At 35.3% G+C, this 14,414-nt stretch overlaps 1 protein-coding gene across 1 annotated transcript; it reads right to left on the reverse strand.

The window, feature by feature from the left end:
* Nucleotides 1–1,693: 1,693 nt before the first annotated feature.
* LOC110116322 lies at nucleotides 1,694–10,190 on the reverse strand. The gene is made up of 5 exons (XM_020849864.2): nucleotides 9,960–10,190; nucleotides 4,205–4,396; nucleotides 3,021–3,799; nucleotides 2,171–2,926; nucleotides 1,694–2,096 (listed from the first exon to the last, which is right to left on the reverse strand). Exons 3-5 carry the CDS (start codon nucleotides 3,624–3,626, stop codon nucleotides 2,007–2,009), a joined length of 1,452 nt encoding a protein of 483 aa, XP_020705523.1. The 5' UTR covers nucleotides 3,627–3,799; nucleotides 4,205–4,396; nucleotides 9,960–10,190; the 3' UTR covers nucleotides 1,694–2,006.
* Between the last annotated feature and the right edge of the window lie 4,224 nt (nucleotides 10,191–14,414).

Consider the following 14,414-nt stretch of genomic DNA (forward strand, 5'->3'; position numbering starts at 1 on the left):
GCAGCCAGCCACTGGTAAGGGGTAAAGAAACAGAGTATTAATTTGAAAGGACAAACTAAAAATAAATAATAAAAAGAGAGCTAAAGCTAAATTAAAATAAGTAATTCTATTCTTTATATTTTAACGACATATTTAAATAAATATATGAGAAATACTAATTTAAAAGATAGAATCCATTTATTCTTCATGGAGTTTGAAAAATAATTTTCGTAACAATTGATATAAACTATAATTAAAAAAAGCACGATTTATTTATAATTAAATTATAAAATTATTATTCATTGAAGAATCAAAAAGTACATTATAAATAAATATGTAATTAAAAAAGGCCTATAAAATTTAACCTAATTTTTATTATTCAGTATTCATAAATCATAGATAATCAACATTATTAAATAATTAAACTAATGGAATATTCATATTTCTTTAAAAAAATTATATCTATAAATTCAAAAGCGCCATTCTAAATTTTTACTGGGAAGGCTTTTGAATAAAAAAAATCTTGTGATTATATATTCATATTTCTTAATAAAAAATTATATCTATAATTTCAATAGAGCAATTCTAAATTTTTAGTGGGATGGCTTTTGAATTAAAAAAATTCATGTGATTATTAAAAAACTAATTAATTATCAATTTTATTGATGGCTGAAGTTATACGTCTATAGTTCTCCATGTCGCCTCTAATCTATTTATTTAGATAACTAAAAGTAAAAAGACTGATTTTGTTAACTTAAAATTGCTATTCTACATGTTAAGAGATTATTTTGTGCGGACGCTGAACGCAGCTTATTGTCTAGAGACCAATTAGAATTCTCCATGTTAGCAGTACCGAGCTTCTCCATGTTTACCGAGCAGGGGGGACGCATTGTCTCTTAATCGAGTTCGGTGTCCGCACAAAATAATTTCACCTACCTATGGGCTGGTTGCTGTAGGCTCATCGAGGGATTACTTATGTCACTAAGCGTCTCTTATGGGATAGCAGTGGGTAGATACCCCAGTTCTCTTTTTTTTATTCTTTTCACAAAACTTAAATAAATTATTAAAAATTATAGATTTTGTTTTGTTTAGTTAGATTTGCATGTACATCAATGGAATTCAAGACTTTTGGTGCCTCTTTGGATTTACATTGGGATATTGACAAACGAATATTACTATACTCCCTAAAAAGAATCTAATAAAAAAATTACATGGGGCTCACTATTCTAGAAGACCCAATCAAAATATATGTTTGATTGAGATATGTTTTTATTGCTTTGCCTAATCAAATGATGATATAACAGATGTTTTTGTTGCTTGGCCAAAATTTTCCTTCCTCATCTTTGTTTTCCTCATGATATTTTCCTTAGTAAGGCTCTCTGTTATGGTTTCTGATTGGTTAATCATTTATGTTGATGAAGGTTCAATAAAGATATAGCAGTACACTTCCATTGAACAAAACTAGAAGTATCATAAACTATATATTTCATCTCTCTCGCTTTGGTTTAAAAGAGCAAAAATCAGTGATCGTTGTATGCATGCCTTTAGGAGAGAAACGTCTGTCAACACTGCCTTGGACATCAGCATAGCTCTCAGTAGTGACAAAGCTTGAACTTTGGTATAAGCAAAATAACGTCAAGTCTAGAAAATAGAAAACACAAACACTACTTGTTAGATAGAGAGTATGTATTAATAGAAATTCTTCATCCTTGGAAGAATTGCACCGGTTCAAATGACTGGTGGTACAAAAATGTATGAAGAATGCATCATTTTTCATAAACATATCGACGGTAGCAACACAAATTAACTAGGAACCATAATAGCTTCCAAAGTATGCGGAGTAGAATTTGTCGAGAAATAAAAGAACTTTTTGAGATAAAACTGGTGAGCTTGTTTTTGTTGGATAGTAGTGCTAACCAAACAAAAAATGAAACGGTTCGAATCCGACAAAAAAGTTTAGATAGTTCAGTCACCAGTTATAATGCTATCTAATTTGCACCACAACTTGAGCATTATGTTATAGACATTTAGTAACTTTTCCGATTCATTGGTTTAGCAGAGAAAATATCAGTTAACACAGTCTTGGAGCTCAGTGTGGCACCCAACAGCGATAAAACCTGCAGTTCAAATAAAAATGGAAGTTGATCAGAAGAACAAATATTGCATAAATACCCAGAAGAAAATGGTTTACCTTGACTTTATCAACGCTAACTTCTTTCTCAACAAGGTCGGAAATTAGAAAGTCTACTCCTTTAATTATGGCAGAAATTGAGGAAATCGGAGAAATTTGAAGGTTGTCAGCAACCATAAACCTTCTTTCATCTTTCACAAAACCTCCACCACAATCACTCCCTCCATTTTTTAACTTTGGATTTTGCTCTATAATTTTTGCCTCACTTAATCCATGCTTGCATGGAGGAGTTAGACGAGATTTTGATCGATTATCTAAATGGCATTTTACGCAACTAGACGAAATGGTCCCTTCAGTTGATGAAATCTCATCCAATTGTAGCATTTGGTCACTACATCCATAGTAGGAAGCAATTTCTGGAAGTATCAACATATTCTTGCATTTTTCTGACTCAAAATAATCTAATTTTAATCTTTTAACTGTGGAATACAAATTGTTAATGCAACCTAAAGATATTTGATCGCCTAGAAGCATGAACACGGAACCTAGAGGAAATGTGAGAAAACTCAAAAGCTGATTGACAAAATCTCCCTCAACTTCCGCATATAAAACATTGTTGTTTTTCTTGTTAAATATAATCTTCACATTCATTTGTTGTTGTTCTTCACCATCATCAATCTTCTCTTTATTCTCCTTTTTAATCTCCTCTTTAATCACTGAAAAGCACTTCACGCTTTGTTCTATACACTCATCAGGGAAGAAAAGCTTTGTCAAAGTACGCTTGGATACCAATGATATCCTCAGCAAGTTCAAAGCCTGAAAAGAAAAAAAAAATAAATTAAAGTAAAATTTCAGCAATTGCACGTTAAACTAAATTCATTTGTTTTTCAAAAATTTATCAATAAGTTACCTCATCATTGCCAACATTTATAACTCTTTCCTCTAACATGTCTGTATTTTTAATTCGTAGCTCCTCCATCAGAGAGAAACCACTCATCAAAGAAATTGGCATCACCCGTAAATTATCAGTTATAATAAAATCAGCTTCATCATTAACAAAGACTCCTCTTTTTTCAACTGTACCTTTTGACCAACTCCAATCCTTACCCATCAGTTTGCCACAACGGCTGCATCGAGCCTTAGTTACATAGGTATAGTAACACGAGGATTGAATTAAGCAATCACTTTCATTGCAAATATAGAAATGTCTTGGATTGACATCATGAATATTTTTAATTTTCAAGTCATCACATATTTCTGCAGCCGCACTTCGAGGTTTGAGAAGCATTTCCTTGCATGCCTCGGATTGCAGGTATTTGACGTCAAGCTGCTCAACGCTCTCATAAAGGTTATCGAGAGATCCCAAATCTGTTTGCTTCTCCAAAAGTCGGACGATGCTTCCTAGGGGAAGAGTAAGGAAGCTAAAAAGGACATTAATGAAATCACTTCCAGCTTCAGCAAACACAACCCGTTTTTGCTCTTTATCAACTAGAAGCCTTAAATTTATATCAGACATGGCGTACTAGGAAGAAAATTTGTGTTGCAAGCCGTCTTCCCTTGATATAACTATGAATAATTATGCCTAAGGTTGGCTTTTTGTAACAAAAGAGATGAAGAATAGTTGCAAAATGCGTAGTTAATGATAACAGACTGACAGTCCCCAGCCTTAACAAATGGGAGTCCGGATCTCTGCATTCAAAATAATCATTGGACAGTGCAACATTAGCCATACAATCTCTTCGTGAATGTCCCGTTTGAAATTTTGCTTCTTTTATACAATTATCATCTTCTTACACGAGAACAAGATCACTTACTAACCATCTAATTTTTACTTAATAAGAAACTTAAACAGTAAAAATAGTAAGCACAGAACTGAAAATAGTAAATAAACAAAGATAAAACAGATAATGCGTTCAGCAACGCGGGTGCCGAAACTCACTAGGAAAAGTTCAAAGTTAGTATTTAGCTTTTATAGATTCCAAAGTTTAACCTTTTACACTATTTGTAAGTCTAATGTCACAGATTTCCTCAAAACCTTTTCCTTGATCCAACGCTAAATCTAGAAAGAGAAAATATGTAAAAGGAAGAACACACCTTCAGCGAGCAGCCTTATCTGTTTCCCACTGGTAGTTGATCGAGTGATGAGAATGAGAAGAAGAAGAGGAGCTCCAACTACGACTTCAAGATCCTCTACAACAGCAGCTCTTCTATGAAAACCAAAACAAGAAACCCCGTTCCCCTTCTTCTCCTTGCCCTTCTCCGCACTGTACCCAATGCAGCCAGCAACTGGTAAGGGGTAAAGAAACAGAGTATTAATTTGAAAGGACAAATTAAAAATAAAAAATTAAAAGAGAGTTAAAGCTAAATTAAAATAAGTAATTTTTTTTTTTTGGGAATTTAAATAAGTAATTCTATTTCTTATATTTTAACAACATATTTAAATAAATATATAAGAAATACAATTTAAAAGATAGGATTCATTCATTCTTCGTGGAGCTAGAAAAATAATTTTCGTATGAACTATAATAAAAAGAGCATGATTTATTTATAATTAAATTATAAATTTATTATTCATTGAAGAATAAAAAAGTACATTAGGAATAAATATGTAATTAAAAAGGCCTATAAAATTCAACCTAGTTTTAATTATTTAGTATTCATAGATGATCAACATTATGAAATAATTAAATTAATGGAATATTCATATTTCTTAATAAAAAATTATATCTATAATTTCAATAGAGCAATTTCTTGTTATTTTTGGTCAAAATACTTTATTATAAATCAATCAAAATACTTCTTTTTTAGGGCAAATTATTCTGTGCGAAGTCTGAACGTCATCTAGAGATCAATAAAAATATGTCATGTCGCCCCAATAATATACCAAGTGGTATAGGACGATTCTTTCGTCCGGTGTCTGCAGAAAATAATCTCTCCTTTTTTGGATTTATGAGATCGCATTAACTTTTTGGAAACAGTCGATCACATATATATAAATGGAAAATTATATTATGCGTATCTATTTGTTCCACTAGCTTCGACTATACTCATAAACTTGTGAGCCTACTCATTTAAAAATATTAAAATAAAATATACTTAAAATACATTAGAATTCGAGATTTTCTTTCATAATGAACGAGCCAGCTTGAAAACTCGTAGAATAAACCTCGAGCTCGAACACGATTATTTAATCAAGCTCAAGCTAAGGGTGACTCGAGCTCGACTCAACTCGTTCACACCCCTAGTAGCAGCATTCACAATCTCATTATCCAATTAGACGAATACATGTTGTTCGATGTAATGATATTCCGGAAAAGCTAATAATTGTAGTTTCCTTCTAATCGGGATTCAATTTTCTATGTGGACGCCTAATGCCGTCCAAAGGCCAACCAGAATGAGCCATATCATTAAATTCTGATTCGTCTTCAGACAGGATTCTATGTCGCACCTCCAAAGAGACTAATTTCTCCTTAATTGGACGTGTAAAAGTTAACAATAAATCATAAGTTTATGCATTTCCTAAAGAAAAGTTATTGAGATGCATGTGCTTCTCTTTGTTCAAAATGAGTGGCAACGGACCAAAATGAAATCCTTCGAATTCTAGAAAACAAATTTTGTTGTTTAATCATCAGTCATAATAAAAGCATTTGTAAAGCCCTTATTATCCAAAGGCTTTAACTTCTTATATATTAATTTGATGACTTATTCAATTTATTACCTCCAAATTTAGAAAATTCTTGGTTCTGCTTGATGATATTCGCTTTCTAAAATAACGTTAAAGTTCTAAAGCGGTGCTTTAAATTGGAATTTAATATTTACAATTAATTATACTTTAATTTTATGTTATTATTTACAATTCCTACGTAATAATATTAGTAATAATTTTTAATTGATGATAGAATTCAAATATGTTTCAATTCTCAGAATTTTCATGTTTTGAATAGAAATATAAAATTATGCAATGAAAACAAAATAAGAAATAATGGACAATTTTTGAATGAGGATAAACATAGTCATATAGATAGAAAAGACTTCAAGAAATTCAAAAATGTTTCTTCAGAAAAAAGGATTCAGGAAAACAGAAACAAAAACACAACAGAATTACGTGGTTCGAGTTCTTGTGAACTCTACATCCACGGGGTAAAATCTCGATCATCTCTTTTTATTCAAATATGAGTGGGAAAAATGAATACAAGAATTATATAACAGAAAAAGAAACTCTCTATGCAAACAGCCAACAACCCGGCTGAAAAGAAAAAAATGTAGAAACAGTAATACAGCTAAAGAGTCCTCAGGCAATAGATCTCTTACAGATCTTTAACAAATAAACAGTAACAAAATGCCTTCAACTTCTTTTACCAAAATCTAAAAGAATTTACGCCAAAGAGAGCAGATTTAGCCGGATATGCCAGAGAACATAGAAACCCTCAAACCGAAAAACAATACTTCAATGCAACCTTTCTTTCTTATCTAAATAGGAAAGATATTACCTGCATGTAAGCAAATAGTCAAGTATTGCAGAAGGATCAAGTCTTGCGGCATGGATTTAGCTTCCAACCGACAACCCCTTTCGGTTGCCTTTCTGGGAGAAGAAAGAAAATAGCAAGAGAGACGAGAGAGATTCACCCACTTCAACACACACAAGAAATCTTATAGATTTCTAAACGCTCTCTTCTTCCTCCTCACACAAGAAGCAAAACCAAAACCCTAACCCTCACTTTGGACGGCTTCCTCACTCTCAACCTGAAAACAGAGAATGGAAATTCTCTCACTCAGGACTTCTCCCTTATCCCTCACTTCAACGAACTTTTATTTGGTCCGGTGAACGTACATAGAGCTACGTTCGGCCGACACTAAGATCGCAGGCACAAAACGAGAAATACCGAGCAATACCAACAATAACGAGAAAAACCATTATGTGAAGACAAAATACCGAGTAATACAGAGCAATACCGAGTAATCCCAAAAAATACCGAGTTTAGTCCAGAAAAACTCGGTATTTTTTGGGATCACTTGGTATTGCTCGGTATTGATCTTCACAGAGCGGTATTCCTCGTTATTACCAAAGAATACCTAGCAATACCGACCAAATACCGAACAAAAACCAAGTAACAATCCTCTGACCGAACGTAGAGCTACGTCCGGTCAAAGGACGTAATAAAAGTTCCACTTCAAGTACCCGAACTTTCTTTTATAGAGAAAAAGACCAACAAGCCCTCATCCAAGAAATAAGAAAGCCTAGTTGATCAAAAGAGCAAAGATTGCATCAATACCTAGAAGAAAACAATATACCTTGGCTTTATCAACGTTTACTTCCTTCTCAACAAGATCGGGAATTAAAAAGTCTATTCCTTTAGTTATGGTAGAAATGGAGGAAATCGGATAAATTTGAAGGTTGTGAGCAACCATAAACCTTCTTTTATCTTTCACAAAACCTCCACCAGAATCACACCCTCCATTTTTTAACTTGGGGTTTTGCTCTATGATTTCTACCTCTCTTAATCCATGATTGCTTGGAGGAGTCAGAGAAGATTTCGATCCATTATCAAAGTTGCATTTTACACAACTAGATAAAAAGATCCCCATAGTTGATGTCATTTCATCAAATTGTAGCATTTGGTCACTACATCTATAGTATGAAGCAATTTTTGAAAGCACCAAGATGTTTTTGCATTTTTCTGACTTAAAAACATTATAAGTTTAATCTTTCAGCTTAGAAATACAAATTGCTAATGCACTCTAAAGATATTTGATCACCTAGAAGTATGAACACGAAAGTTAGAGGAAATGTGAGAAAACTCAACAGCTGATTGACAAAATAAATTCTGCTTATAAAATATTATTGTTTTTCTTGTTAACTATAATCTTCACATTCATTTGTTATTTCTCTTCACCATCATCAATCTCCTCTTTAATTATTGAAAAGCACTTCACACTTTGTTCTATGCACTCATCAATGAAGAAAAACCTTGTCAAAGCACACAGATACCAATGATATCCTCAGCAAATTCAAAGATTGAAAAGAAATATATATATATATACACATACACACATAATAAAATTTCAGCAATTGCACGTTAAACTAAATCTCAATTATTTTTCAAGGATTTATCAATAGGTATGGTAACACGTGGATTGAATCAAACAATCACTTCTATTGCAAATGTAATATATCATTGGATACTCATCATGAATATTTTTAATATTCAAGTCATCACATATTTTTGCAGCCGCACTTCCAGGTTTGAGAAGCATTTCCTTGCATGCCTCAGTCTACAAGTGCTTGACGTCAAGCTGCTCAACGCTTTTATAGAGTATGTCAAAAGATCCCAAACCTGATTGCTTGCCCAAAAGCCGATCGATGCTTCCCAGTGGTAGAGTAAGAAAGCTAAACATGACATCAATGAAATCACTTCCAACTTCGACAAACGCAACCCGCTTTTGCTCTTTATCAACAAGAAGCCTTACACGTATATCAAACATGGAGTACTGGGAAGAAGATTTTTGTTGCAGACCATCTTACCTTGATATAACTATGAAAACTTATGCCTAAGGTTGGATTTTTGTGACAAAAGAGATAAAGAATCGTTATAGGATGCATAGTTAATGATAACAAACTAACAGTCCCCAAGCCTTAACAAATGGGAGTCTGGATCTCTGCATTCAAAATAGTAATTGGACAGTGCAACATTAGCCATACAATCTCTTAGCAAATGTCCCGCTTGAAATTTTGCTGCTTATATACAATTATGATCCTCTTATATGAGAACAAGATCACTTACTAAATTCACTAGGAAAGGTTCAAAGATACTAAAATAGTATTTAGCTTTTATAGATTCTTTTTTTTTTTTTGTGAATTTTGGGGCCTTAGCCAATATATAGAAGTAATAAAACATCACAAGTGAAGTTAAGTACAGTTCCAACCCAGTTGAGCTAAAGAGAACATAGGGAAAGAGGGTGGAAAAAGAAAAACAAAAACCTATACCACCCAAAACTGTAAGAACAAAACAGCAGGTAAGAGCAAAAAAAGTGGCAGCAAAGCTCTAAGGACTCAGGCTTTGGTCCAAGCAAGAAGACCAACAAAAGCCATCATATTTGATCAGAATTCCCCTGGTTGCCTATATGAAGACCCTCCAAGGGGAGGTAGGAGCCACAACGAACATTATTGTCCTTCAAAAAACTAACTCCAGGCAGCACCGACGAGCCTTCTGGTTGCCATAAAAGCCATCCAGAAAGGTGTATAGATTGCATGCGCAGGAGTTGTATAGATTGCATGCGTCGCTTCTTCGACTCCTTCCACGACTTTCCCTTTCTGTAGAATCGAAAGTTACGACATTTTGATCGGAAGCAAGAACAGGAGCTCGCTGGATGTGCCCTTTGGCGCACTTCTAATGTTAAATCCCGTTAAATCCACCGAACCGAGGGATTTAGTAAATCCGGGATTTAAGCCGTAAATCCGTAAATCCGTAAATCCGGGATTTACGGAATCCCGGGATTTAACGCGCGCACAAAAACCGTTTGGCTGGATTTAGCGTAAATCCTACTTAAATCCCACGATAAATCTGATACCAAACAGCCCCTAAAAGAAAGGCAGTTCTTAATATTATTAGCAACCCCACTGAGAAATTTCCAATATGGAGAGGGGTGTTTGGTGAGTCCATTCCAGAAGGAGTGGTATTTGGCTCTTCTCTCATTTGGAGATTCCTCAAGTCGGACAGCTTTTATAGATTCCCAAGGTAAACCTTTTACACTATTTGTAAGTCTAATATCACGGATTTCCTCAAAACCTTTTGCTGGTCCAACACACAATCTAGAAAGAAAGAGAGAGTAGGTAAAAGGAAGAACACACCTTCAGCGAGCAGCCTTATCTGCTTACCACCGGTAGTTGATCGAGTGATGAGAAGAAGAAGAGCTCCAACTACGACTTCAAGATCCTCTACAACAGCAGCTCTTCTATGAAAACCACAACAAGAAACCCCCTCTCCCGGCTTCTTCCTCTCGTCTGCCTCCGACACTCGAACAAAGAACATCTCCAACCGTAGCCTCTTGCAACCCTTCCCCTTCTTCTCCGCACTGTGCCCGATGCAGCCAGCCACTGGTAAGGGGTGCGGTGGCAGTGTCAGCTAGGGCCGCGAGGCAGCGGGCCCGATGCAAGCGGCGACGTGACTCGCGAGTGAACGGAGCGGAGCAATCATGTCGTGTGTGGGGTCGCTGGGTAGAGCCGGGTAGAGCGGGTACGCTGCAACTGCCCGCGCGTGGGGTCGCTAGGCAGGCAAGCAGCCCGGGTACACGCCACACGGGGTCGCTGGGCAGAGCCTGGCAGAGCGTGGCAGCCGGGGCGCGGGGCAGCCTGGCAGACTCGGGCTGAGCCGATTCCTGGTCATTCCGGGTTTTCGGATCAACCCGAACCCGACCCGATTTTGCAAACGGATCGATTTTTTGGACCCAAACCCGACCCACTTCGGGTTCGAGTCAATCCAAACCCGAAATTTTCGGGTCGGGTTTTCGAGTCGGGTCCAATATTGACATGTCTAGATTTTGTTAACTTAAAATTGCTATTCTATATGTGGAGAGATTATTCTGTGCGAACATCAAATGCAACTCATCATCCGGAGACCTACTAGAATGCGCCACGTTTGTAGTACCGAGCGGTACTGAGCCGCGGTACCGAGCAATACCGAGCAGTGTACCAAACAAGGGGTAACGTGAAGCATTCGGTTGATCTTTGGACCACGTTCGGCATCCACACAAAATAATTTCACCTACCTGTGAGGATTAGTTATGCCACTAAACATCTCTTATGAGATAACAGTGTTGTTCCACCAAAAAAAAGTCTTATTCTATGCTATTACACATTCAATTTGATTATATCAATTTATAAAAATATATATTTTTTGCTTGTTATTTTTGGTCAAAATACTTAAAAAGGGAACTTGTAGAGTGCATGAGAGCTAGAACTTGTACAATGCTCTTTCGCAATTAAATAATAAATGTTTGCCAATGAAGTTAAAAGCGGAAGTTACTTTAGAGTTTGTCTTAAATAAAGGGAAAAAAAATTGTATATGCTACAGTTGGGCCGGATTTTCGCAATCAACTGTTGAGCTTTCTCAACTCTTCTATCGGCTATGTTTTTAAAAATATAAAGTTGTTAACAAGTTTAAAAATTATATCACAATTTATTATATAATGTAATTCTTTATTATTTTTTCTTATAATTTTTCATATTTTTAATAATAAATCATAATCATTTTCTCTTTTTCATAATAAACGAGCTAGCTTGAAAACTCGCAGAATAAAGCTCGAGCGCAAACTCGATTATTTAATCAAGCTCAAGCTAGAGGTGACTTGAGCTCGACTCGACTTGCTTACACCTGTAGCCGCAGCATTCACAATCTCATTATCCAATTAGACTGAAGCTTGTCATTCGACATAATGATATTCCGGAATTATAGTTGTCTACTAATCAGGATTAATTTTCTGTGCGGACGTCAAATGTAGTTCCGAAGCCAGTCAAAATGCATCACGTCAGCGCTTTCTGGTTGGTCTCCGGACGGAGTTCTACGTCCGGCCTCCACATAGAATAATTTCTCCTTAATCGGAGTTGTAAAAGTCAACAATAAATTATAAGTTTAGGTATTTTCTAAAGATAAATAACTGAGGTGTATGTGCTTCTCTTTGTTGAAAATGAGTTTCAACATACCAAAATGAAATGATTTGAATTCTGGAAAAAAAAAGCTTTGTTTAATCATCCATGAGTCATGATAAAAGCATGTATCTTAATGTTCTACATATAGTGGCATCAGTTCCGCTTCTTCAGCTTAGGAGCGAAAACATCAGTTAAAACAATCTTGGATATCAGCATCACACCCAACAACGACAAAACCTGCGTTCCGAATAAGAAGAGAGCAGCTAATCAAAATTGCAAACATTAAATAATTATTAGAACACAAGTAATTGGGAAAACAATGAATAGAAGAGAATTTGCCTTAGCCTTATCAACGACTATTTCTTTCTCAACAACATCGAAAATGAGAAAGTCTTTTCCTTTAATTATTAAGTGGGAAATGGATGATATGGGAGAAATGTAAAGGTTATTAGCAACCATAAATCATTTTGAGTTTTCCACAAAACCTCCATCAGATTCACTCCCTCTGTTTTGCAACTTGGTGTTTTGTTCCATGACTTGTGCCTTACTTAATCCATACTTGCACGGAGTAGACCAACAACATTTCAACCCATCCTCATAACACTTTATGCAGCTCGCCGAACAGGTCCCCTTAGCTGATGGCATTTCAACCAATTTTAGCATTTGCTTTCAGCATCCATAGTGGGAGGCAAGTTGTGGAAACACCAACATGTTTTTGCATTCTTTTGACTTGAACCATACTAAGCCCAAACTTTATGTTAAGGAATACAAATTGCGGATGCAACTCTCTAATGATATGTGATCGCGGACTAGTCCCAACACCGAGCCTAAAGGAAATGCGAGGAAACTCAGCAACTGATTGAGGAAGTCTCCCCCAACTTCAGCAAATAAAACATTGTTGTTTTTCTTGTTTAATATGATGTTCACATTAAATTTATGTTCTGACTTGCTACCGACAATCTCCTCTTTAATCACTGGGAAGCACTTCCCACTTGGTTCTAAGCATGAATCAGGGAAGAAAACCTCCGTCAATGCATGTTTGGATTCTAATAACCTCCTCAGTAAATTTAAAGCCTGAAAAGAGAAAAAAAAATTCAATATATAAAATTTTAGCAATTGCAAATTAAACTAATTTAAGTTATTTTCTAGCATTCAACAAATGCGTTAATTACCTCTTCATTGCCAATTTTTATAACCCTTTCCTCTAAGATGTCTGCATCATTAATTCCTAGCTCCTCAAGCACGGAGAAATCACTCATCAAAGAATTTGACATCACCCGTAAATCATCAGTTTTAATAAAATCAGCTCCGGCATTAAAAAAGACCCCTCTTTTCTATTGTATATTTAAGTCAAATCAAAGATTTATCCATCACTTTGTCACAACGGCTGCATCGAGTCTTAGTTACATAGGTACAGTAACATTAAAACAATTACCTTCATTGCAAATGAAGCAATATCTTGGATTGACATCATAGATATTTTTAATCTTCAAGTCCTCACATATTTTTGCAATCGCACTTCGAGGTTTTAGAAGCATTTCCTTGCATGCCTCTATCTGCAAGTGCTTGACGTCAAGCTGCTCAACGCTCTTATAAAGGTTGTCAAGAGATCTCAAACCCGACTGCTTGCCCAAAAGCTGGACAATGCTTCATAGTGGCAGAATAAGGAAGCTAAACATGACATCAATGAAATCACTTCTAGCTTCGGCATACACAACCCGCTTTTTCTTTTTATGAATTAGAAGCCTTATACTTATCTCAGGCATGGCGTAATGGGAAGAAAGGTCTATTATGTGCTGCAGTTTGATTGCTCTTGCCTCCACTTATAATAGAGAAACCAGCCTTAGGCTGATGTGTTTCCGTGCTAAAAGAGATGGGAGTGCGGAAGCGACGATTTGCAATAACAGGATCGGTCATAAATGAAAAGACACATTAACCGTCAAGTTGACCTTTGGGAGCCCGCATCCTCCATTCAAAATGCTTAAAAACTCCTCAGCAATCAGCAACCTCTTTAAGGCTTCGTTTATTTTTTTTGTATTTTTTTAAAAGACAGTTTTAAAAAACATTAATTCAGAAAATGGAGTTTTCTAACGGAGAAGCACATATAAAAAGCTTTCTCAAAACTGCAGAAAAATGAAAAAAAAAGGAGTTATTGGGAACGTGATTTGACGAACCAAACAACACAAAAAAAAAATCATCCGTTTTCGAAAACGGAGAAGGCAAAAAAAAAAACGCTCAAACAAACAAAGCCTAAGAGTGTTGAGGGTTGTGTTGTCGATTTTTGGATGCAATAACTGATTCATAATAACGAAGAAGTGCAAATAGCCACATAAAGAAAGGAAACGGAGGAAACTTCATTGGATGATTCAAACGTTTATTATTTATATATATAATTATTTGAGAAAAATTAATTTCTCTTAGTTATCATTACTTGTTAGTTTATAAAACAATCATTTCATTATGTTAATATATATTGTCTTAGTAAAGATTCTTATGTTAGCTATCTGATCTTTGAATTAATTAAATTTTTTTAATTGAAAATTTCTAATTAAATTTAGGATCATCCAAAATTAAATTTCAACAAATTTAGTGATACGTCATAACAAAATTAGCTTGATCGGGCACGAATCTCGAGGCAAAAGCTAGTTCGAAACTTCA

This window comes from Dendrobium catenatum, unplaced genomic scaffold (assembly GCF_001605985.2).
Source record: "Dendrobium catenatum unplaced genomic scaffold, ASM160598v2 fragScaff_scaffold_601, whole genome shotgun sequence".
Lineage (NCBI taxonomy): Eukaryota > Viridiplantae > Streptophyta > Magnoliopsida > Asparagales > Orchidaceae > Dendrobium > Dendrobium catenatum.